General features: G+C 36.2%; 4 protein-coding genes and 1 long non-coding RNA gene across 8 annotated transcripts; 3 read left to right on the forward strand and 2 right to left on the reverse strand.

Moving 5' to 3' along the window:
- Positions 1-596: 596 nt before the first annotated feature.
- LOC18588607 (kinesin-like protein KIN-13B) lies at positions 597-5882 on the reverse strand. Of its 3 annotated transcripts, XM_007013124.3 has the most exons (13): positions 5723-5882; positions 5463-5603; positions 5201-5377; positions 4669-4863; positions 4158-4265; positions 3749-3826; positions 3588-3669; positions 2778-2937; positions 2385-2687; positions 1923-2141; positions 1344-1839; positions 1193-1258; positions 597-1113 (listed from the first exon to the last, which is right to left on the reverse strand). In XM_007013124.3, the coding sequence occupies exons 2-13, from the start codon at positions 5592-5594 to the stop codon at positions 937-939; spliced, it is 2193 nt and encodes a 730-aa protein (XP_007013186.2). In that variant the 5' UTR covers positions 5595-5603; positions 5723-5882; the 3' UTR covers positions 597-936. The 3 variants fall into 3 exon arrangements, with proteins under 3 accessions (XP_007013186.2, XP_088666185.1, XP_088666184.1); XM_088810059.1 differs by having other exon boundaries at positions 4669-4857; positions 5463-5877; XM_088810058.1 differs by having other exon boundaries at positions 5463-5876.
- Positions 5883-8371: 2489 nt separating this feature from the next.
- Positions 8372-13189, forward strand: UBC37 (ubiquitin-conjugating enzyme 37). The gene is made up of 6 exons (XM_007013130.3): positions 8372-8562; positions 8662-8731; positions 8825-8930; positions 11589-11687; positions 11771-11905; positions 11986-13189. The coding sequence occupies exons 1-6, from the start codon at positions 8427-8429 to the stop codon at positions 12991-12993; spliced, it is 1554 nt and encodes a 517-aa protein (XP_007013192.3). The 5' UTR covers positions 8372-8426; the 3' UTR covers positions 12994-13189.
- Positions 13190-13980: 791 nt separating this feature from the next.
- LOC18588609 (uncharacterized) lies at positions 13981-15206 on the forward strand. Its single transcript, XM_018128506.2, has 2 exons — positions 13981-14402; positions 14720-15206. The coding sequence occupies exons 1-2, from the start codon at positions 14181-14183 to the stop codon at positions 14909-14911; spliced, it is 414 nt and encodes a 137-aa protein (XP_017983995.1). The 5' UTR covers positions 13981-14180; the 3' UTR covers positions 14912-15206.
- A 449-nt stretch (positions 15207-15655) lies between these two features.
- LOC18588610 (G-type lectin S-receptor-like serine/threonine-protein kinase CES101) lies at positions 15656-19194 on the reverse strand. Of its 2 annotated transcripts, XM_018128505.2 has the most exons (8): positions 17859-19194; positions 17494-17646; positions 17215-17408; positions 16931-17141; positions 16593-16830; positions 16331-16481; positions 15899-16232; positions 15656-15770 (listed from the first exon to the last, which is right to left on the reverse strand). In XM_018128505.2, the coding sequence occupies exons 1-7, from the start codon at positions 19039-19041 to the stop codon at positions 15930-15932; spliced, it is 2433 nt and encodes an 810-aa protein (XP_017983994.2). In that variant the 5' UTR covers positions 19042-19194; the 3' UTR covers positions 15656-15770; positions 15899-15929. The 2 variants fall into 2 exon arrangements, with proteins under 2 accessions (XP_017983994.2, XP_007013194.3); XM_007013132.3 differs by having other exon boundaries at positions 15656-16232; positions 17859-19193.
- Positions 19195-21109: 1915 nt separating this feature from the next.
- On the forward strand, positions 21110-21827 carry LOC108663326 (uncharacterized). The gene is made up of 2 exons (XR_001929284.2): positions 21110-21250; positions 21363-21827. It is a non-coding gene; the product is annotated as an uncharacterized LOC108663326 (long non-coding RNA).
- The last annotated feature ends 2062 nt before the right edge of the window (positions 21828-23889 follow it).

The raw sequence follows: 23889 nt of genomic DNA on the forward strand, positions 1-23889 counted from the left end.
AATTACTAAAATAACCTCTAAAGAGATCAAGATTTGAAATTGATGTCATTTCATCTAGTTCAGCTAAATGATTAAAGCGCCCAACTGCAGACAACTGATTCAATAATTATCATTTCATTTTAGAGTATTTTGATATTTATAAATTAGTTAAACAGTAAAGAAGACGAGAGGATGTGATACGTACTATTTATTGTGCAATCTAATTATTGGATGAAATAAATGAGTAAGATATTATATCTAAATCTCAACAACTATTAAATTAAGTGCTTTGATATATAAATCCAAGCATATAAATCAGAGAAGAAAAAAAGAGCTGGAAGGTCGCTCCTGTTTCATTCACCAAAGGCAAAAGGCTAGGTATGGGCTGTAAGGGGTAGAAATGTGGTTCGGTGTAGACAGGTGGTGTGCTTTTGCATTGGGTCTGGCTCAGAAATAAGCCTTAGTTAACCTGGTTCGATGGTTCCTGTATGCATGGTCTTGAAAGAACAGCCACGGCTCACTAGATAAAATGGGAGTAACAATAAAATACAAGTCAATAGTCAATACGGGAAAAACAGGAATATAACCCAAAAAAAGCCATACGAGGACACACTTCGAAGCACAAAACAAGGTGTTTTTATTATTAATAATAACATTAAATAAGGGAGGAGCATACATATTTATAATATATTTTCTATGCAGTGTGATATTAACTCAAAAGTCACAGTAGTTACTTGAAGCAACAAAAATGGAGGAAGAAACAAGATTCCACTCTCACCAACCACTCTAATAGGTACTGTCATTCCGTAACCAGCTAACAGTTGGCGGGTCATCAACTGCCTCACCATCAAGGAAGAAATCATCAAATAAAATGCCGGTCCAAATCCACACCCTATCAGTCCCGGGCAAAACTCCACCCTATAGCTGTGGGTTTCACAAGCCCTTTGCAGGTTTAAATCAATTGCCAGAAGATACTAAGACATTATACTCGTTTAAACGTTTTTGGAACTGAGCCAAGCGGGTCTGCAGTTGCAGAATTCCTGCAGCCTTCTGTGAAAGAATGGAATTTAATTTAGAGACATAATTATCCAGCTGATTGCCTGGTTGGTCAGCTTCAACAAGCAGATTCATTTCCTGCAGGGATAATAACAATCAGAACAAAGGTAATCATAGATAAGACGATACAACAAACTACAGCTAGAATGTTACCTACCTCCCTAACAATCTCTATTGTGTCCTCCACTTGTCTTCGGTGAGCAGATACAAGATCTTCCTCTTCCTAATAACAAACAAGACAAATTTCATTTTACAATAAAATACAGTTGGGGGAGAAAAATTAGATGTCCAGATTGATTGATGGATACCTTCAACAGGGTATTCAGATCATCATCTGAATGAGAATGGTTATCATCAAAAGTTGAAGGATCCACGAGCTTTGTCAGAGCATCAGTCTTCCACTTCTCCTCCAAAGCCGGCATTTGGTAGGTCTGTGCCTTCCTATTCATTTTCCGCAGCATCTTTTGTTGCTCATATGTCTCCTCAGTGTAATCAAAATCATCCTCAGTCAAGCCATTTAGACCGCCTCTCTGACCCTTGTTATAATCTGAATATGGTACAGCCACATTTCCTTCTGCCCTCTCACTAGGAACACGATCCACTTTAAAAGGAGGAGATGTATCTCTTTCAATCTGTTTGGACCACCCAAATTTGTTCTTTTCATACGGAACATCAGTTATGTTATCCTCAAATGTCTCAGTTGGTAAAGCTGAAGCCAAGGGCAATGCAGTTGACTCCCTAAGATTTGAAGATGAAGATAGCGTATCCTTCTTGGAGTTGTTCCCTTTTGATAGGCTCTTCACCCTGGGATGCAGGTATTCACAGCATTGCTCAAACAAATATGCAAGTCACTTCTACAATTCAATTTTAGTAACAGAACCACATACCTATCAGCATATCTGAGTGTATTCAGGGTATGTTCACATGATCCCGAGCTTGGCGAAATACAAGATATCATAACAGTACGTGAGTCACCAACAAATGAATCTCTAAGAACTTCAGTTAGCTTACTTCCCCTGAAAGGGATGTGACCCTGGTCATTGTCAAGAGCTCTTATGCATTCTTTTAAAGCAAGTAAACTTTTATTAATTTCAGCACCTTCCATTCTGCAGAAATAGTTAAAAAGCTTGTTATGACTTGAACAGCACATGCTAAATAATGTAGTCGGGGCATCCCAAAATATATGCAAAGGGAAAAAGATTTTGTTATCTAGTTGATGCACTTTCTGGCCTAGTACCTCCATGGAGCACTTCCATGGCCCTATGGCTCCATAAATATGCCTATGCAGTTCATGGTACCACTGCTTTGAAGAAGCATAAGCCCAGATGCATGGATTCAAAAATCTTTACCTCGTCTGTTTGTCATTGTCAGTTGTATCTGCACCACGCTCACTTCCAGCAAGATCTATAAAAGAAAGCTTCCCTACAAGTCTTGCAGGCTTCATTTCACTGCCATCAGACGATCTCTTGATAGCAAGCTGAAGAATAGCATGTGACCGTGAGGATTCCTCATTTGCTCCGGTAGTGCCAGTGCTTCTTGTTGCATTTCCTCTCTCAATCAACTCCTTGATTGTCTCAACATCTAATACCTTGTACTCTTGCAGACCCACAATACATACTTGTTGTTTACCATCTTCTCTCATGCAAAGCTTTCTGCAGAAAGTAGAATTCTAATAAGAGAATTAAAAACTATAGGGCAATTTTGTCTAGGTTTCCACATGCATATAAATGGAAATAACTTACTTTCGATCATTGAGGAGATCAAAAACTTTCCCTCCATATATCTCAAAGAAACTGACAAACAGTTGGAAACCTTGGTTCCGATATGTATGGCACATTAATCTCAATATATCTTGAGATGCTTTTAGAGGCAGTGGCTGCATTGTATAAGTCTTTCCACTTCCTGTATGAAAAAACATAGGATCATTTAAATATCATTTGCAAGTATATAATCTGAAAATGAATAAGATATGGAAAATGGAAACCAAGTGAATATTGGAAAAAAAAAAACATTTTCCAACTGCTTAGTGCGAAATACATATACCTTTAAAGAAAAAAATATATATATAGCTAAAAACAACAAATAGGGAATGCCAAGCCAAAATGACCTACAGAAAAAGTCATTTGGATCCACAAAAACATATTCAAAAGGTATAGGTCTGAACTAATTACAAATGGACTTTTCCAAATAGCTTAAAGATGACACTCAAAAGAGAATGAAAAAATAATTGTTTACCATTTATTTTCTTCGAATGAAATTTTTGTAAACTGAGGAATGGTCTGCCTTTCATATCATTATTTAATATTTTTCAAAAGGTAAATTTGATATTCCAAAACAGACCTTTCAAATATGCATACATAGACATTTGCCTAAATACTAGCATTAATGCTTTCCCCTTTACTTTTCAAATATAACATATGTGACAACTCAAACACCATATCAGAAAGACAAAGAAACAACAACCATACCTAAAGACACCAAAGACAACTACTAGAGAACTTCTAGAACAAAGTGTTATAGCATCCACATACTCTTTTAAATATACCACTTACCGGTTTGCCCATAAGCAAAACAAGTTGCTTTTGTTCGATTGAAAATTAGTGGGACTATCGGCTCCACAGTCTCAGAGTACACCTGGAGCAATAGAAAATGAAATCTAGTGAAATTAGCTAAATAACATATTGAATGTATCCACATCTTCTCTTACACTCACTTCCTCATTGCTAACATCTTCATTCAGTACAGCATCAAAAAGAAACTCATGCTTCTCAACATATTCTGTCAGGTCAACCTGCAGATAATAAATCATTAGACCTCAAAGAAAAGACTGCTACAACATCATATAATTAGCCATGAAAGATGTAAAGTGTTACGGCTGTTTGATATCATCATGAGTTATAGAGGCTTTCAAGTAAAAAGTCAATTTGGATTTTCCTGGAAAACCAACACATAGAGCAATTAACTTTCTTGGATCAAATTTTAAATAAGTACTCTCTTGAAAAGGCTATAAAAGTGAATGACTGATGGGGTCCTGAGCTCAAGTTAGCAAGTTCACCAAAAAATAAACCATACATCACCGTCATACAACTGTAGGAAAAAGAGAAGCTTCATCAGCTGCTCACCTTTAGTTTTTTTTCATGAACTGTGAGCGCATTCGAATTTGACTCTATAGTAATAATATCTTCTTCTTTCTTTGCTATTTCCTTTTTGTTCAATGGTCTCTTGCGCACCTGTGTTTGAAGTTATCAATAGATATTTTATCAATGACAAAAAAAAAGTGGCAAACTATGCAGAATGTATGGTTTTCTTTGCCATTTCAACTATCTATAGTTGGTCCAATTCTTTCTTGGCATTAGCCGCAGGTTAAGAATTTCAAAATCTATAACATATTACCTCACTAGGATTGATAGCATGCAAAAAGCATGGCTCAGTATGTCACATTCTTTTGTCTGTAGAACTTTAACTTTAGTTCAGATGATCACTTAGCGGAGCTTTAATGTTTTCAAAATCCACAGCTCATCATATTTCTTGGCACGATTGATCGATGAATTTCATACAGCAATTGTCCAAAACATTAAAACTGATATTTGCTATGCGATGTATGAATCAAAAGGCAGCATTCAAGAAGCATACCACAACTTTAATCTTGGCAACATTGTTGGCTCTCTCTTTATCTACTGAGATGCTTTTGAGAAGGTTATTCTCAGCCATTCCACGTGGCCTGTTCAAAAGTTTGTTGGTAGCTAGATACTGTTCAGAATCATCAAAACTTTTACCACGAACAAGTTTCTGAAGCCCGTATCCTTCATATAGGTTAGGAACCTGCAACTAGAAAATAAAAAAAAATGAAATAATAAATTTATTAGCCAGGAAAGAAGAGCAATTTTCAAAAAATTACAAATATCTTAATTCTATCAGCTACTTATATGATCAATCATTTTTTTGATGGTTCGCAGGTCTTAAAATGCAATGAAAAATACAATGCAGCTATATAATTATCAACCAAATCAAGTAATAAACCAGAAGATCAGATCAAACATCATCAGAGAACAAAATTTATTATTATCAATTAGCATTTAAAATTTTGAAACACAGCAAATAAATCAAAGCATTCATGAGAACAACAGCTTAAAGCTTTAATCTAATTGAAGAAATAGAGTAAAACCTCGGGAAGCAGCTCAGTATCAAATGAATGCAGATCCAGTAAGCCGGGGCTGAGCTCATTGGGCGAGACGTATTCATCGCTGTTCTTCCGCAAGCTGGACGACCTCGAACAAACCGGCGGTGTCCCCGGCTCCGGCGACTTCCTGCTCATTCTTCCCCCGCCATAGTTACAGAAATCCTACATAAACAGCCAAAAAAAATGACGCCGTTGGACAAAATGCAAAAAGTAAAAGTAAAGAGAGCTAGAGGAAAAAACCGAAGACCTGAGAAGAAGGGAAATTGGAGGACTGAAGCCATTTGCTGTTAAACGACGCGTCGAGAAAGTTATCGGAGTATTGCCGTTGATGATGCGCCGTCGAATTAGATCTCGCCATCTGTCTCCCTACCACGCTCATTCTTTCTCGCTATCTCCCTCGCCGGCCGTACAATAAATTTGCAAAGCTTCTTTAGCTAAATTTTTACTACCAAAACAAAATAAATAATAAATAAAGAAAGAATATGAAGAGAGAAAGAGAAAGCTAACGAGAGAAGAAGCAGTAAATAGGAGCGGTTGGTGTGAGATTTTTCGAAGCTTTCTTTTGTTTTCCTCTTTTAAAAGTTCAAACTACCGATACCATATTTGAAAGAGATAGAGAGAGAGAGTGTGTCTTATGTGTGTGTTTGTGATGATATATTTCTTTTTCTTTTTTCGAAATAAGGAGGGGACGCCTATCGAGGAGCAGCGGCGCGTGTGGGTCACGAGAAAGGACGGGTAGAAGAGGACGGGTGGGAGGGGTCCACGAGTGTGGTGTTTTTTGAATCGAGAAAGGCTGCAGGATGATGATTTTGGCTCGCTTCTGTTTTGGACTTTTACGTAGCAATTTTGGAAAGTAAGTAGTGGTGGACCACGCTCATGAAACAGCGCGTGCTTCACGTACTAATGGGCTGGCTAGGGTCTGGACTGAGTGGAGCGGCCAAAGCCGCTTTGTTTGGGTTGGTAAAGTGTCGAAGTGGGGGGCCTTTGTTGCCTTCATGGGCAGAGTTGTTGCTCCTCACGTCGTTAACTGACGTGCGACGCTTCAGTGAATCGCGGACTATGATATTAAATGCTGACTAGGTTTTCTATCTACCTTAGGTTGTTAAATCAAGGAGTTGGATTTGGATATATTTGTGGAGCCCGTTTGCTTAATATTTTTTAAGTTACTTAGGAATGACGATTGACTAGTGGCGTAGGCTCTTTAAATTGGTTGGGCCACGCCCACGCCCAATAGACGGTCGGTACATTAAAGAAAGAAATGCAAGATTCCTTGTTTGGGGTAAGGCGAGGAATTTGGAGATGAATACCACGAATGGGAGGGAAACTTTGAATTTTTAATTTGCAGATTAACGGCAGCATTACCACAACCCTGAGGGAAGCTTTAATTTGAATTAAAATCTGTCGGTGGCATATTTCCTTTTGGGTTAGTCTCAAATTATGACTTTAAATGAACTTCAATCAAAAGTTAATTTTTACTTGAATTCGAATATTTAATTCATTATTTATTACATAATCTTTTTATTTATAAAATAAAATTTGAAACCCCTTTCTCTAATTTCAAAAAAAAAAACTAATCTCTAAATATAACCAATCGAATTCAACTTAAGTAATAAGATGAAGGGAGATTTAGTTAGCGCTTAACTATGCATCGTTGGTTTTTTCACTAAATGGAACATACCTATCTTTTTTTTTTAAAGCAAGAATACACATATCTTTTAAATAATACATACTATAGTATAGTAATATTAACATTTCATATTTTTCAAAAGAAATATCAACATTTTATAACATTGAATCTAACATGAATACAAGAATTTCACATTTTCAAAGTATCATTCAAATTTTTAAATGACATCATGAGGAATAAGATAATAGAACAAAGATTGAAAGATAAAATACGAACAAGTGATTGTTTTTTTCTATTCAAAAGAAAATAAAATTATGAATTATTATTCTATAGAGTAATGATTGACTTTTTAAACTTCATTAAAAGTGTTGAATGATCGTTTTACGTTTATTTAATAATTTATTTATTTTCATAAATGTATCTTAATGTGATATGCATTAACCTTCTAATTTTTTTAAATTTATCGTCATATTGTATGGGATAATTTTTGAAGTATAGCTCATTGGAAGATGCATGTAACTTTCAATACTTTAAATTTTTTTTGTGAATTCTAATACTTGAAAAAATACTAGTCAAATTTAGCATATTATATATTTGACTTCGACTCTTAATTACTAAGCTAAGTTAGAGCTCAAGCTCTGAGTAACAACTTAAGCAAGTCAAGTTAGAACTTTTTCAATACTTGATTCAAGTGGTTTACGAGCTTAATCAAGTTTTTAATTTTGATAATATATGTATATATAATTAATTTAATAATTATAATTATTTATATATTAAAAATTTTTATTTGAGTTTTAAGTTTGAATTTGGTTAAGATTAAGTAAAGTTTCAATTTGTAATCGAGTCTATTTTAAAGTAATTCAAGTAACTCAAATTATTTTCAAACAAAACACGAGTTTAATAAAACCTCCCACTATAATCAAAATAAACTCTACCTTGACATTGTATTGATTCAAATTTGCTTGGTTACATCTCTATTTACAACGCACTTTTAACCTAAACTAAATTTCATTTTGCGTTTATTTGCTTTTTAATTTTTTCTCTATCCAGCAATATGGTTCTTCCGCTCCATTCTCCGTCGTCTCTTTCGATTTTTTCTCCTAACGCTCTATGCGCACATCCTAATTAAGACTTCCTTTCCGTTATTTGTTCTTTATTTCAAGAAAATTGCCAGGCACAAAGGATAATGATCAGTGGATTGTAATGATTAAGGAGGAATATTTTCCATTCATATGCTTTTAGAATCAATGAAATGATGAAAGGAAAGGCCACTAGGATTCTAGGATCCATATTCTTGTTGGACTTTACTAATCAATAGTTTTAGATTATGGGCCGGCCTGTGGCCTGTTGGGGCAGCCGACAAGGTGCACGAGTTCAGTCCTCGGTGGTAAAACACTAATCTTGTTCAATTTTTTTACGAGGGAGATAAAAAAAAATTGAAAACTGGAAAAGAAAAATAGATTTCAAAAAGCTTCACAGCCCGCGCAAAATCACAAGTCCAAAATTTTTCATTTTTAAAGCCGAAAAAGAAGAAAAAAAGAAGGCCAAACAGCAAACCGAAATCTCTAATCTTAGAAGAAAAAAATGACACAAGCAGTAAGGCTCAAACTGCGGATGCAAAAGGAGCTAAAGCTTCTTCTCACCGACCCTCCTCATGGCGCCTCCTTCCCTTTTATCTCCCCAGACTCTGATCTCTCCGATCTCTCTTCCATCGACGCCCGTAAGTTCTTTTTTTTTTTTTTTAATTTAGAAAATGTTTACAAAGTTAATAATTTTTTTTGAGCAATTAATTGAAATTCACCTCGATGTTGTTTATCAGAAATAGAAGGTCCTGAAGGAACTGTATATGCCAAAGGGGTCTTTAAGATTAAGATTCAGATACCTGAAAGGTATAGCTAAGTTACCGAATTTCAGTTTTTCTTTGATATTTTAAGAAAAAAAATGCGGCTTATTGGGTTTTATTTTATTTTATTTTTTTCCAGGTATCCGCTTCAGCCTCCGATTGTGACATTTGGTACGCCTATTTATCACCCGAACATTGATAATGGAGGTAGAATTTGCCTTGACATTCTCAATCTCCCCCCAAAGGTTAGTTTAGTCCCCTAAAAGGCATCAATATTTCTCTTGGATCATGTTCTTATTATATGCTTGGATTGTATTTGAGGAAATAGTTTGATTGATTACTTGTTTGTTATGAAAGCTTAAACTAATGTGAAAGGACTCAATTTTATATTTAAGTTATAACAAAAAGACTTTAGATATGCATTCAGTCAAAGAATGTTGACCATATGCAATGTAAGGGCTCACTTATCTTCGTGCAAATGGATCAAGTCTGAAGTTATTGGAGTTCAATTTTATTATTGTAGACACCTAAATAAAAAAAATTAAAATTAAATAAAATAAATAAATAATAATTAAAAAAAAATGGGGATGGCTGGGCGTACGCCGTCCCATCCCCCACCCACTACGCGTGATGGGGGTTCTGGCCACCAACTCCAGGGGGTGCCAGAACCCCCTCGTCGGGTTGTCCAATTTTTTGGACAACCCGGCTCTTTAAAAACCCTGCAAAAAAAGAAGAAGAGGAACCAGCGGTTAGCCACAAAAAAAGAAAAACAAAAGAAAGAAACAAAACAAAGAAAAACAAGGAGAAAAGGGTGAGATCTGAGAGGAGAGAGAGAGAGGCCGACGTAAGGGGGAGATCTGAGAGGAAAGAGAGAGAGGCCGACGAAAGAGAAAGGTCGTCCGACAGAAGGCGAAGAGATCCACCGGGAGAGAGAGAAGAGAAAGAGAAGCCGACGGGAAGAGAGGGGAGGACGCTGGCGCCGGCAAAGAAGGGAGATTTTTTAGAGAGAAGGGAGAGGGTGCGACTAGAGAGAGAAACTGAAAGGGCTGAAAATGAGAGGAAAAGACAAAAATGGGATTTATATACCCGAGTTTAGGGCTTAAAACGGCGTCGTTTCGGCAGAGGGAAGAATTCAAAAGGTCGACGCCAAAACGACGTCGTTTGAGGGAGTCCTCAGAGCCCCAAAACGGTGCGTTCAGGAGAGGGCCAAGCGGACCAAGGAAGCGGGCCAGGCAGACCTCCGCGTAGCCCAGACAACTTGGGCCATCCTTCCGGCCCAAGCAAGGTGAGGCCTTACCCATTTCTTGTGGATTTGGGCCTATCTAGTTTATTTTAATTGTTTGCTTAGCTTTAATAAAGATATGTAAATAATAAAAAATATTAATATTATAAATATATTTGGAGGCTTAAAAAAAAAAATAAAACAAATAATAATAATTCATGATGCAAATATATATATATATATTATATTATTTTTTAAATAAAAAATAAAAATATAAAAATATAAAAAAATAAATAATAATGATAATAATAAAATGAAAAATAAATAAATAATAATAATAAATAATATAATTAGAACGAATATTTGAGTATTACCACCAAAAAGGGGCAAAGAGTTGCCTCTTTCCGGTGGATATTTTCGGGTGCGAAGTTAGAGATGGATTTTCACCGAAGCGTCGGGATAAATCTGAACTCTAGATTTCAAAACCCATTAAGTCAAATAGTTATTGTTAAGAAATAATATATGTAAGGAAATTTTGTTACATTCGAATTAAATAAATATTACTAAATAAAGTTAATCCAATCGTTTAAAAATTAATTAATTATTTATTAGATAAGCTTTGTGATCAAGTAAAAAAAATTGACCAACAACAAACATGGATTTAAAAAGAAGATCAAAAAAATAAAGTATATGTATAAATAAAAAATAATAAATAAATAACAAATAATCAAAATTTTTAGATCATCAATAAACGCGTGCATGTAGTTACTATCATTTTATTCTGTCATTGCACGCCACTCTTATTTTGCATATGACGCGGGAATCCCGATGATGGGATTTCCCCGAGGAGCTCGTAGAGACGAGTTCTTCCGGGGATATCTCTAGGTGAGGAGAATTTCGAGATTTCACCAAAGTGTTGGGATGGTCTTCGAATAATTTTCCAATAAAAGATTACCGACTCCATCATTTAAAATAAACAAGTCACGACATCATTCTACGCTTGCATCATATGCATACGTAAGACCAAGTGAAAAGCTCAGTCTGGCAATTCAATAAAATTTAATTAATAAAATAGAGATTAAACTAAGAAAAGACTATGTTAAGATAACTTAAGATTAAATGGTACCATTAGTAGAACGGGCGTCACGGAGGTGCTAACCCTTCTCCGTGCGTAACCGCACTCCCGAACCCATCTCTAAAAAACGTGGACCAGTTCTCGTTCTTTCGACGGACCTAAAATTAATTTAGGACTTCGTCGATTAAGAATCGGGTTAATAGGTGACCAATCACACCTTAGATAAACATGATTGGTGGCGACTCCCACACCCACACTGAATTTTAATTTTTGCCCGCGTCTGGCAGACAGGTTCCCGGACCCGCACGTCACGACAATTATGTCCCACGGATTTCATTACTTCAAGGATAAGGATACGGTAATTGAGTCCATGGACAAAGTCATAAAACCTGTTGGGATACAAGAATGGATAAAGGGGACATTAAACATGAACAGCCTGTGTTTGAGGTCTATATGTTTTTTAGTCACTGTAAAAGTTCTTTTGACTCCTGATCCTCAACCATGGTTACCTCATTGATTGTTCTCCTATATGATTTCCCAAAAGTGCAAGTTTTGTTTCTTTAATTCATCTGATATATGACAAGGGTCTGATTGTCATCCGAGCAGGGGGCATGGCAACCGTCATTGAACATTTCAACACTGCTTACAAGTATAGGGCTATTGCTCAGCGAACCAAATCCTGATGATGGCCTGATGTGTGAAGCAGTAAGTGGACATTCTCTCAGATGGATTGGTTTAGGCTGATTAATGAAGATTTTTGCCATTTTATATGTTTGATGAATCTGCAGAGTAGGGAATACAAATACAATAGACAAGCCTTTGACCATAAAGCAAGATCAATGACTGAGAAACATGCAAAGGCTGGAGCTGGAGAAAACAGTTGTAGCAATCAATGCACTGAAACTAACACGGATTCGACGATGGTATTAGCATTCAATTTGTTTGATTTATTTCATTCCCTAGCATTGGATTTTATGTTTTTCATATTTCTTTTGGTTTGCAGATGGAAGTTCAAGGATTTGACAAGGAATCAAAACATGGTGCTAATGAGTTTATTCCTTGCCATAAAAAACCGCATGGCATTAGCCAGAAGTTATCACTCGAGTCTACTAGCTCAGACAAGAAAAAAGACAGTGATCAGGATGTGCCTAGTCAGCACTTCTTTCCCTCTGACTCGATGAATCAGATGGAAGGTAAAAGAAAAAGAGAGAAAGAAAATGATGTGTTGAATGAATGCAACCTGAACCATGAGAAAGTTAATGGAAACGGGTGGAAATTATCTCTGAAATCTTCTAATCAATTCAAGGACGATTTTGATAACAAGGAGAATGTGGACCCAAATTACTTATCATCACTCTGTCAACATCGGGCTTCTTCAGGATCATCACTTCTTCAGGCTAGCCGCATTCAACAACTTGACCAGCATCAAGATGGTAAATCAGCAAACAGCAGCATAAAGAGCAGTTCAAAGCATTGTCAAAACCAGAAACAGCCATGTGGATCTACTGATCCACTGCAAACATGTGAAAATGTGAAAATGCTTGAGACACCTCAGGAGGAATTTGTTGATAGAATGGAAAACGTCTCTGCTACTACGAAATCGGAAAAGGTTAGTTCAGTTGGTAGGAAGCTTTCACTGGGATTGAAGGGCTCATCACATAAACAACAAGAGAGTAACAAAGAGAATGTGACGCCAGTTCATAACTTGATACTTCCAAAACCCCAAACTCCTGGAAAGAGTGGGCTTGGTCGCAAGCTGTCCCTGGGTCCTTTGACCCAAGTGCAACAGAACTGCGGACATAACCAGAAGCAGCAGTCTCATCGACCTCAAAGTATCGATACTGATGTGGAGATAAAGCAGAAGGGAGGAAAGGAAACAGAAGAATCTCCAATATCTGAGATGGTAGTTGTGCTAGATAGTGAAGACAGCGAGGAGGAAGGGCATGCCTCCTTGAGGTCGAGAATGCCAGTAGCACGGAAGCGGCTTGGGAAGTGGAGCGCTAAAACTTGAATCAAATGGTTGTACCTTCCATTAACCTCTTCTTTGCAAAACTCTCTAATAAAAATTGGGCTCTTTTTGGTCCTTGAATATATGCTTCCGTAAATGAACTTCATGTTTGTACATTTTGAAGTGTCAAGACTCGAAGGTAGATAACATGGTTGTATTGTACCCACAATAGAATCAAGGTAGAGATTTTGCATTTTCATGTATTTCCTTTTGCTCGTTCTTTTGAGGAAAAGTTGAATCCTAGAAGTTGATTTTGGTTAAAAGTTCTATTTTTAGTTGATAAGAATAGGGTTGAGCAAGATGGATATCACATGAACAAATCATTGAATCAAATTGAATTCGGTTATATTAGTTTGGTTGGTCAATTAAAATTGATTAATTTGATTTTCTAAGTTGATTTGGGTGTTTGAATTTTTCAATGGAATCAATTGAAAAATCAAATTTAAATAATATATTTCAAATTATTATATATATATATATATTATTTTTAATAATTATTATTTCACTCTCCTAATCGATCATATATATTACACTTTATTTAAGAATGTTTGTTGAATGTTTACTTAAATTTATTTTTTAAATTTAATTTGTATTATATATTTAATTTAGATGTTAGATATTATTTATATATATTGTATTAGATATTATTCATATATAATTTAAATGTTTCAATTAAATAAATTATAAAAATAATATTAAAATTTTGGTTTAGATAATATTGTTCAATTTTTTATTTGTTCGACTGCACTAATTTTAGTCGGTTCGATGATTTTAACGGGAAATTCAATTTATTCGGTTTTTAGTGTTGCTAGGCTGAATCGACTGTGCAAGTTTGGACAGTCCTAATAATAACTATTGGGGTAAGAAATAAAATACTGAAAAAGAAAACAGGGCAGAACGTAGAAATTTCCCTACCCACAATAAGAAGCGGGTGGGCCCACCCTTAAGATGATAGACCCATAAACGCTGAAGGACTCTGTTCTGAATTGTGGGCCCACCCTTACTCAGGGCTGGCCGAGCCACCAGATATCAGAATTGTGGCCATTTGGGAGTTGCGGGCGCGTGGAGACCGACCTAGACGAGTACCAATCGGAGAAAAAGGCAGTTGGTAATATAACTCGGTTTTTTGGTCTAATTTGTGCACTCTGTACCGCCCAGCTGGGGTAACAGTAACCACCAAAAAACCGACCATGGCATCATCCTTCTGCCTCTCCCTGTCGCCGCCTTCCAAAACCCTAGCGCCGCCCTCCACTTCTTCCACTTCCACTTCCCCAAGCCGCGGTTGTAGATGCTACCTCGTCGTCTCCGGTTCTAACGGCATTCAATTGACGAGGAGAAGGAGGCAGCAGGTGGTTTGTATGGCTCCCGAGGAAGAGAAATTGACTCGCCGCAATCCCCTCGATTTCCCCATTGTAAGTTCCTTTTCTTTCTGTCTCTTTTCTTTTTATTGAGCTATAAGTAGCTGTTGGTTGCCTTGCTAATAGGAGAGGGGAATTTCAAGTCAGCGTTGCGATTAAAAGTTTATGCAGGATTTTCGTGAGATGGGTTTAATTTTATTTTATGCAGTAATTGTCTGTGGAATAGTGTTTTTTTTTATTAATGGGTACTGATTAGATAATTCAATCTTTTGAGAAACTTGTTGGTTTGAGAACAGGTTATATTTTCTGCTTTGGAATTTTATTGTCTGAGGCAGTGTGATTTAATATGACCAACTTGGTTAATATGGCAGGAGTGGGAGAGGCCTAAACCTGGGCGTAGACCAGATATATTTCCTCAATTTAGCCCTATGAAGACACCACTACCACCACCATTGCCATATGATCCTCCGGAAGAAGATGAAGAAGAGGAAGAGAAAAAAGAGGAAGAGGAGGAAGATCCTGAAAAAGAAGAAGAACCAGAGAATCCTGAAAAACAGTCCTGAGAAATAGTTGTTAGTATTTGGTTGGTTGTGATCAGTGAAAACACCAGCCGGTTCAGTTTTGTTGTTTTAAGTTTCCAATGGTCGTTACCACTTGCTCGTCTACTTGGTATAATCATCCATTTTGGAGCATGGTGTGAGTGGTATCTCCTATTTTGGGTTGAGGGGATTGTGCAAGTGTCTTCTTGGGGAATTATTCAGGTCAATACAGGGAAAGTTAGGCCTAAACTCCTGTTTTTGTTGTGTCAGGATTCATCAGTCATTATGAGATGAGAAATATAGTTTCTTTTTGATACTCTGTTCATAGCTCTTTTTTCCTCTTGTTCATTTGTTTCGATGACTTCAAATTTATTGAGAACTTAAAATTCAATCATGTTAAATTTAAAGATTGAGTGCAGTGTTAGGGTTAGGAGGACTTTATGGATGAGAAAGAAAAGGAGGTTATATGGGAGGTTATCTGGATGAGATGTTGGACATGTAAGGAACCATGGATTTGGGTTCTGCAAAGCTACTTCTCGTGCATGTATGATGTGAATCGTGTGATATCCTCTTGTATTCAGCAAATCTCGTTATAGTTTATCGGGGTGATGCTAATCCAAAAACCATACCTCATTCCATGATTTTAAGAATTTAGTCTTGCTAGATCTTCAAAAGGTATAAACAGAGATATTAATCTCAGATCACAGACCGAACTCCATAACAGAGTTTGCTTGATAAACATCAATCAGGTTGAGGCTCCATCAGTAGTTACATAAATAAAAATCCGTTTTTGTATTCGGTATTTGATTGAAATGCTAAGGGTTCAGGTTCATCATCTATCAAAAGCACCTTGGATGACGGAGTTTCAGCTTTCCCGAACAAACTATCACATTTGAGAAATACAAAATGATTTGATTATATTTATGTCAAGACATGTGCAAGGTAAATTTCTAAGCATATGATATCTAGAAATTTGGAAGGAAAAAACACCTAATTCTTGACGACACCCACCTCAGAAAAGAAAAGAATTGGAATTACATCTCTATCTGGCTTGCATTATGGATATAGAGACGTTATTCACCGAATGACTGCCTGATTTGCCGTCAGGAAATGGTGAGTTCGCTTCACTTTCAGTAGCATATGCAGGTTCTTTTGGCTCTTGTAGAAATATAACATCATTTTTAAGCGAGGAAATAACATCCGACATGGTAGGTCTATCAGCTGCACTTGCCTGTACGCACAGCAAAGCAACCTGAATACAACTCAACAGCTCGTTTTTGGGGCATGATTCCAGCGATCCATCCTTTAGCTCGAGAACATCACCACGTTTCCACAAATCCCATGCCTGCAATCATTTTCAGTGTTGGTGCAAAATGTAAGTCATCCGCAAATTATATTCCTGATAATCCTGCTTCTATGTTTGGCTTTATCTTATTAGCTTACGTGATGAATAAGGCCGGCAGAGGTAGATGATGAATGAAACACTGTGTTCTTCTTGCCACTAACAATCTCTAGCAGCAGTACTCCGAAACTGAAGACATCAGACTTCACAGAGAAAATGCCATTCATGGCATACTCTGGGGACATATAACCACTGTATAAAACATATAAAACCATTGAATAATAGTTAGAAGATGCATGCAGATGCAATTAAGACATTATCAGGGCTACTAAATGTGCTGTCACAAACTTTGTTTCTACTTACTATGTGCCAACTACCCTATTTGTATTGGCTCTGGATTCATTGTGTCCAAAAATTCTTGCCATTCCAAAATCTGATATTTTAGGGTTCATATCATTGTCAAGTAAAATGTTACTAGCTTTCAAGTCTCTGTGTATCACTCTCAATCTTGAATATTTGTGAAGGTAAAGAAGCCCTTGAGCTACTCCTTCAACGATGGCAATGCGTTTTTTCCAATCCAACAATTTCCCTTTTGTGGGATCTGTCATTGACATTGTAAATGTGATGAGTGCCAATTAGTGGAGGAGAAAGCAATGAAATTGTGACGGAAGGCTTGGAAAACAGAAGGATAATCTACATACCAAAGAGAAAAGTATCCAAACTCTTGTTAGACAAGTATTCATAAACTAGCATTTTCTCCTCTTCTTGTATGCAACAACCCAGAAGTTTAACAAGGTTCATATGCTGAAGTTCAGCTATTAATGTAATCTCATTCATGAATTCTTCGAGCCCCTGTCCAGAATTTCTTGCTAACCTTTTTACTGCAATTGGTTGTCCATCCAGTAATGTACCCTGGAGATTAAAATCTAAACATTACTTACCCAAGTTGTCAAATCAAATGTGCATCAAAATTCTTAAATTTTACCTTGTAAACGGGTCCAAAACCTCCTTCTCCAAGCTTGTTGGCAAATGAGAAGTTATCTGTAGCATCAACTATTTGAGAGAAACTGAACAACTTAAACGCTTGACTTTTATTTTCACTTCTTTTGAGATTGTAAATTGGGGAAAATTCAGATTTTATCCCCAGTAATTCCTTGTGTTGGCCTGTGTCTGTTTTTTCTGTAATTGAGTTTAAAGCTGTTTAGGAATCTGGTTAGCTCCATATATAATTCACACATAAACCTCAATACAATCCTTTGCTTACCAGTGCCTATCAAGGATTTCAGTTTTCTCCTCCTCCTGTAGCAGAAATAGCCCAAAAGTAGCACCACAAGTCCCAGTGCAATGGCTAAGATGCACCATAACCACCATCGCTCTTTAAAACTCTTGCCCATGCCTCCTTTTGCATTTGTTTGCTCTAGAACCATTCAAAAGTAAGTTCTGATCCATATTAATATTGCACTCTTGCTCTAATAATATTTTTGTGATAAACATTGCTGTTAGAATCAGAATGTGACTGTCCATCCAAAGTAGGATATTAGAGATGTGATGCCTATTCAAACAGATCTGGCCGATATCCCCGGAACTCAGAACAAACATGGGGTTAAGAAATTAGAAATAAAGACATACCTTGACTACTTCCAAGTTTGAGGCTGTAAACAACTCCGAATTTCTCATTTTGGACGAAACTTGGTTGTTTTCTCCAAAACTGACATCCTGTTCCATCAGGATAGAGACTTCCATAGGCAATGCAAGAACAATCATTCCAGCAGCTGTCGTGACAATCACTGAGAGCTAAATTTATGTTGTTATTGGAGTATGACAATTCAGAACTGTTATAGTAACCTCTTGTGGGCACAAACAGCTCCGAGCCATTCCTGCAGTTGGAGAGCTTTTGCTCTAGACACACAGCATTAGGATAGGTTACATCAATTTTGCATGAACCAATGGTAGTCTGCTGCCAGGTAGTACGATCTGCAGCTAATGTGAACTGCAAGATTTGCCCCCAAGCATTCAATTCCCATCTTGAAAGAGTAGAACTGTTTATAGCAGAGAAAGAGAAATACTGCTCTTCCGAATTTGAAATAAACCTGAACTGATAAAGATCAACTCTTCTTGTGAGCTCGGGGGCCATCTGAAAATCTCCACCTTTCCACACCCCACTAGTCCAGTAGACATCCTCCCGCCGCCAGACAACCAACTGGCCAGCACCACTAGGATCCATGCCAAGCTTAAAAGCCCCTGGTATCGGGACTTGATTGCTTAACCACGAACTAAGTGTCCAATTATATCCATTCTTAAGATTCATTCCTAGTTTCATTCCTGGCAACAGATTGTTAGTTGGATAATCAAAACTCTGCCACAATATTTGGCCACCTGTTCCATCAGAGTTTACTCGTTCCAATACAAAATTTCCAGTATCTAGTAAAGTGGCAGTCAGGTTATGTGAACTTCCCTGACTGAAATCGAAAAGAATTACCTGTCCTTGACTATGCGTGATCTTCAATTTTCCATCACCATCCAAGCTGAGAACTCCAGATTTATCGAGGATTGGATTTTCAGGATTTGCCACCCAAACAGCTTCGGGATCATGTGGTAGTTTACTGTACCATATCCCCAAGTACTGGTTAGTTGAAGAGGTGGGACTAAAGAAGCCCAACTTGAAAATACCCTTTGCGGATAGTAGATGCTCCCAATTCCTGAGCTGCTGGCCTCGCATCAGCTTAAACAGAATTTCTTCACTAGAACAACTTGGTGTACCCAAGAATAAGCATGAGATTAAGATAAGAAGAAAGTTTCCCTCTTTAGCCATTAAGCTAGATGCTTTGCGATTCCTGATAATCTCCTTTAACTGTCTCTTTTCTCAACTAAATAGTATTTGTTATAAGAAAATGCTATAGCAGCTTCCTTTCGTCTTGAGATTGGACAACTGTTTTTAGTCTCTTTTGTCAAGATTTAGAATTTCAGATCAACTCTTTGAAAAATAAGTTTGAATCCAAAATCTTTATATTCAGCTGAACTTAACATATTCAATTTTGACTTTGAAGTTGGTTGAGGATGTTGCCCCATGCATTGACTTTGAACAAAGAAACAAAGATAAACAAAACAGGATTGAGTATTCTAATATAAAATAACAACACATGCATTGCATGTCAGAATTAGACACTATAATAACCAAAGTTATATATATATATTAACTTTTATCAAAGATTTATGTGTTTACTTTAATATATATATAAGGCAGCGGTCTTTTATCATGAGACTTTTCGGCTTATAGAAATATGGTAGGCCTTGAAAACCTAAGTTCCAAATTTAATACTTATTAAACGTGGTTTTGATATAACTTTATATTGAATTGGTAGCTTGTCCATATATTCAGTGAATATCACTATTTTTTATATAAAATGTAATTCTTGATTATGATTATAATCACTACTTATACATGTAATTTCATTAAAAAAGAATGGTAGGCTTCAAATGCAACTCAATTCTTACTAAATTGTCACTTGGTCTAAGTAGTCGAGAACTATGGTGGAGGAGGTGAGTTGTGCTACAAAATTTGTTTATATATACTAATATTTAAAGTGAATTGTTGAGTTCGATATCACGAGCCAAATAACACTTATTCGATCGATAAAATTCATAAAAATCTAATCTAATATATAAAATAGGATTGTATTAATCATTTGATTTATGTATTTCATCTGCACATAAAAAGAAAATAATTTACATTATTGCTTGATAAAAACTGTTTTCTCACTTTTTTCTTCTCTATGGTGGGTGTACACAAAACGTGCTTAACTACAGTTTTTTCCAATTGTGGTAAAGATCTAACGTGTGCGTGGATCTCTGGCTCATAGAAACCTTTATCTTCTTGTCCAAGTTAAAGTTGGTGTCAACATAATCCAAGGTTTTTATATTGGGTCATGTAATTAATACATACTAGATTTTACCCCGTGCTTTGCACTCGGGTTAAAAAAAATTATTGTAAGAAATGTTCATGGAAAAATCTTCTTGAAAGACCAAAAGCCTTCAGCTAAAGCAAAAGGATGCGGGCATGCCGCCCGCCCAAGTTGACACTTCAGCTAAAGCAAGACCAAAAGCCTAAAAATCTTCTTGAGAGGCCATTGAAAAAGTAAAGTGTCAATCTCTGAAAACCCCAACGTAGTAAATTGTGGAAGCTGCGTTGAGTCCTTTTTCTGTATTACTAGAATATTACCCGTGTGCAACACACGGACCTCTTTGGCCCCCTCTCTTTACTTCAACATCTTTTCTCTTTCTCTCTATTTGCCTTTCACACGTTGACTCTGACCCCTTTGCAACTCTCTTTTTCTCTCTCTTTGCTTCAACATCTTTTTCTTTTTACTCTCTCTGCCCTCTACGTTGTTAATTCTGAAAGCCCCATTAGAACTTCCTTTTAAATATGTTATAGAAGTTATAACTTTTTATATGACAACTTATGAGAATAAAAATTTGATCAAATATAAAGTCAGTTTTGAATCTTCAAATTATATAAGTTATAAATTATTGGGCCATAATGACACGTTTGATGTTTGATCTCCATTCTACTATAATCCTAACTTCTACTTGGGTATACCATCGATCTTTATAAAAAGAAAAGGCCCACCATCCCCAAATGGAAAAAGGGCTGGAGTCGCGCTAATAGACAATCTAAAGATTATAAAGGATTTTAAAACTAGAAACCAACGAGTTTGGCCACTAGTTGCTCTAAGGGCATCAGGCATCAGCTTAGTGAGATAAGACCAGACCATTTTTTTCCGAGTGTACTTGCCAGCAGTGCATCAACCCAATTTTCTCTAGCTACAAAGTCCTAGCATATTAATATTTCGTCCTGGTAAGACAGACTACATGGAAGGTTAGGTCTGAATGTCCGCTGAAGCCTGGAGAATGACAGTTAGAGAACTCAAACTCAATGGCCCCCATCCCTCTTTCTCTGTCCATCTTCCAAGATTCCATTTCCAGCTTTTTTCCGGGTTTCCAACTCCCCAGATTAATCCATGGTCTGCTCCATTCGTTGGTCATCATCACTATTTCATCCAAGCCTTTATCTTCCCGACATCGATGTATATATGTATATAGCTGACAATATTCTCTAATTTCCTTTTGTTGCAGTCTCTTACACCCCTTATGTTTCGGTCTCTAGTGCGGCTACTGACATCGTTAATCGCTGAGCCTGCAGCCTCCATCGCAACCTTGCTATATTACAGTGATCTTCTGCCTCAGAACATCATCTGGGAGGGAATGGTTCGACATGAAATGTTAGACCAAGAAAATTATCTGTTCCATTTTCTCATCAACTTCTTGAGGTGTTTTTGGTAGGACATATTGCTGCTACTACCCACTCAACCTGCAAGCTAAGTTTTCAAGCGACTCCGATACTCTTTGACTTATCTTTCTTTACACAATTAATCGATTAATTCAGCCATAATTGTTTTTAAAGAAAGTTGTAATTGTTGATTTCTGGTTAGTAATGTCATTTGTAATATCATAAGAATACAGTTGGATGACACGTTCAATCCCAACATTTCAATGCAATTCTTTAGTAATTAACTAGGAATGATCAACATGGAAAGGAAATCTCTGCTTCATGTGAATGCCAATATATATGATACCGTTGTATTGAACTGATAATGTACCTATAACAGTGCTCCAATTAATAGTACAGCATTGAAGTATCATGGAAAAATTGAAATTAAGGTCTGTCAAGTAGTTAGTTTTCTTTTATGAAATAGGATGATATAAGAAGCAAAGCAATTGGCCAATTGCCTGGGTTTTAAAGGTCAAATGTAGGTTTTACTTGTGCACATGAAAAAAATATATATTTAATTTCATAGCTATATTATAAAATAAGAAAATAGATAAATAACTTCAATAATTATCCCTCAACTTATTAATTTGCCTTTGTGCTTTAATCAAAAGAAAGCAAAAGAAATGCCCTTCATTTTTATTAGATTACTTTTTTTTTCCGAAGTAAAAGGAAAAATATACCCAAAACATTGAGAATTGAGAAACATAATAGAATGGTAAATACTGGTTAGTACTAGCTAATTGGTGCTCTGAAGAAGGGTTAGTGTTGGGTTGATTAATGGCATGAATGAATCAGTTTTGTGGGTATTACTACTAAAATATTATTGCTAACTTGTATGGGCTTTGCCCTTTGCGTGATGGCCCTGGGCTCGGGCTCCTCCACCTGTCTGCTCAGTAAACACAGTGCTTCTCATGAACAAAAAGAAACTTGGTTTAAGGTTAATTTTCTCCTTTTAATTCTGAAAATTAATGAATATATGTATATGGTCTTCCAACCCCACAAGGTAAATGATCTGTAAGCGTGTACAGGATATATATAGAGTACAAAGGAGTATTTCTGCAAAGTCTAAATCAGTTAAGATAGGTACAAAGTGATGATGAATTAAACAAGATAAATACAAAGTCACCCTTAGCCATATAGCTGATCAAATGAAACTGCTGCCATCAATTGCTTTGAAAAATTATCCTTACCCATGGACATTTGAGTTTATCTTCTGCTCTGATAACTTTGTCACATTATCCTCTAATAATGACAAATCCTTAAACTAACTCAAATTTTTCAATGGCGGAATCCCCCACTCATTCCAAGAGTGAAACAGTGCAAACAGATCAAAACAAAGAAAGAGCCAGCCAACAAACCCAAAATCATTACTAAATTTACAAATTTCCTTGGAGTGAATGAACATCACTCTATAGAAAGATGACATGGGTTTTCTTTCTTATTTTAATGATCATCTAGAAGATGAATCAGCCACCATGTTCTAAGAATGGGATTTAAAGCATGTCACATGCTTTACACAACCAAACCCAATTAAATTCACCTTTTTGATAAGTTTGATGTGGCGTAAAGCTGTTGGTGAAAAAGAATCTGCCACACGACCAATTTCCTGTTCTTACTCAAATTTTATTCATTTAACTAATGCAAGTTAGTCTATTTCAGTAACACGGGGGTTCTTGACTAACCCTTCCCTTTCTGAAGATGACAACCCAAACTAACTTTTTAACATTGTTTAAACATATCATGGTTGACGCTAAGTCTTCTCTTAAGTGGAGAAAGAAAGAAATGAAAAAGCCTATATTCTAAGTGGTGGATAAGTTCTTGATGAATTAGTTGAATAACTATGGTCCATTTATCTCATTTTGCAGGTGGATTTGTTCGGTTGGCATATTAATATATCTACCGGATCATCATTGTCAGCCAGAGTGGAAGAGCTACCTAAGCCTCTCTCTTCTCTTTAATTTCCAAGAAAAATTATAATTACTAGCTTATTTAAAATTTTTAAAATTCTTTTTCACTTAATACACTGTTCACACTAAATTCCAGAAAAAAAAATAATTATTAAATTATTTTTATAAATGAAATATCACCTTAACTGGTGTCTATCTACCTGGGTATTTTCCTAGTTTATGGAAGGGTTTTTCTGTTCATAAGTACAAGTAAGGTGTTCGGTTATCAAAATATTAAATAAAGAATAAATTAAAATATTATCAAATAGTTTTTTACATCTTATAACACTATTTTAACTCCTCTTTACAACAATTTTAGAATACTCTAGCTAAACCAAATATACATGTTCTATATCTATCTTCTTATTTATCTATAATTTATCTA

This window comes from Theobroma cacao, chromosome 9 (genome assembly GCF_053813885.1).
Source record: "Theobroma cacao isolate CCN51 chromosome 9, ASM5381388v1, whole genome shotgun sequence".
In the NCBI taxonomy this organism is placed as follows: domain Eukaryota; kingdom Viridiplantae; phylum Streptophyta; class Magnoliopsida; order Malvales; family Malvaceae; genus Theobroma; species Theobroma cacao.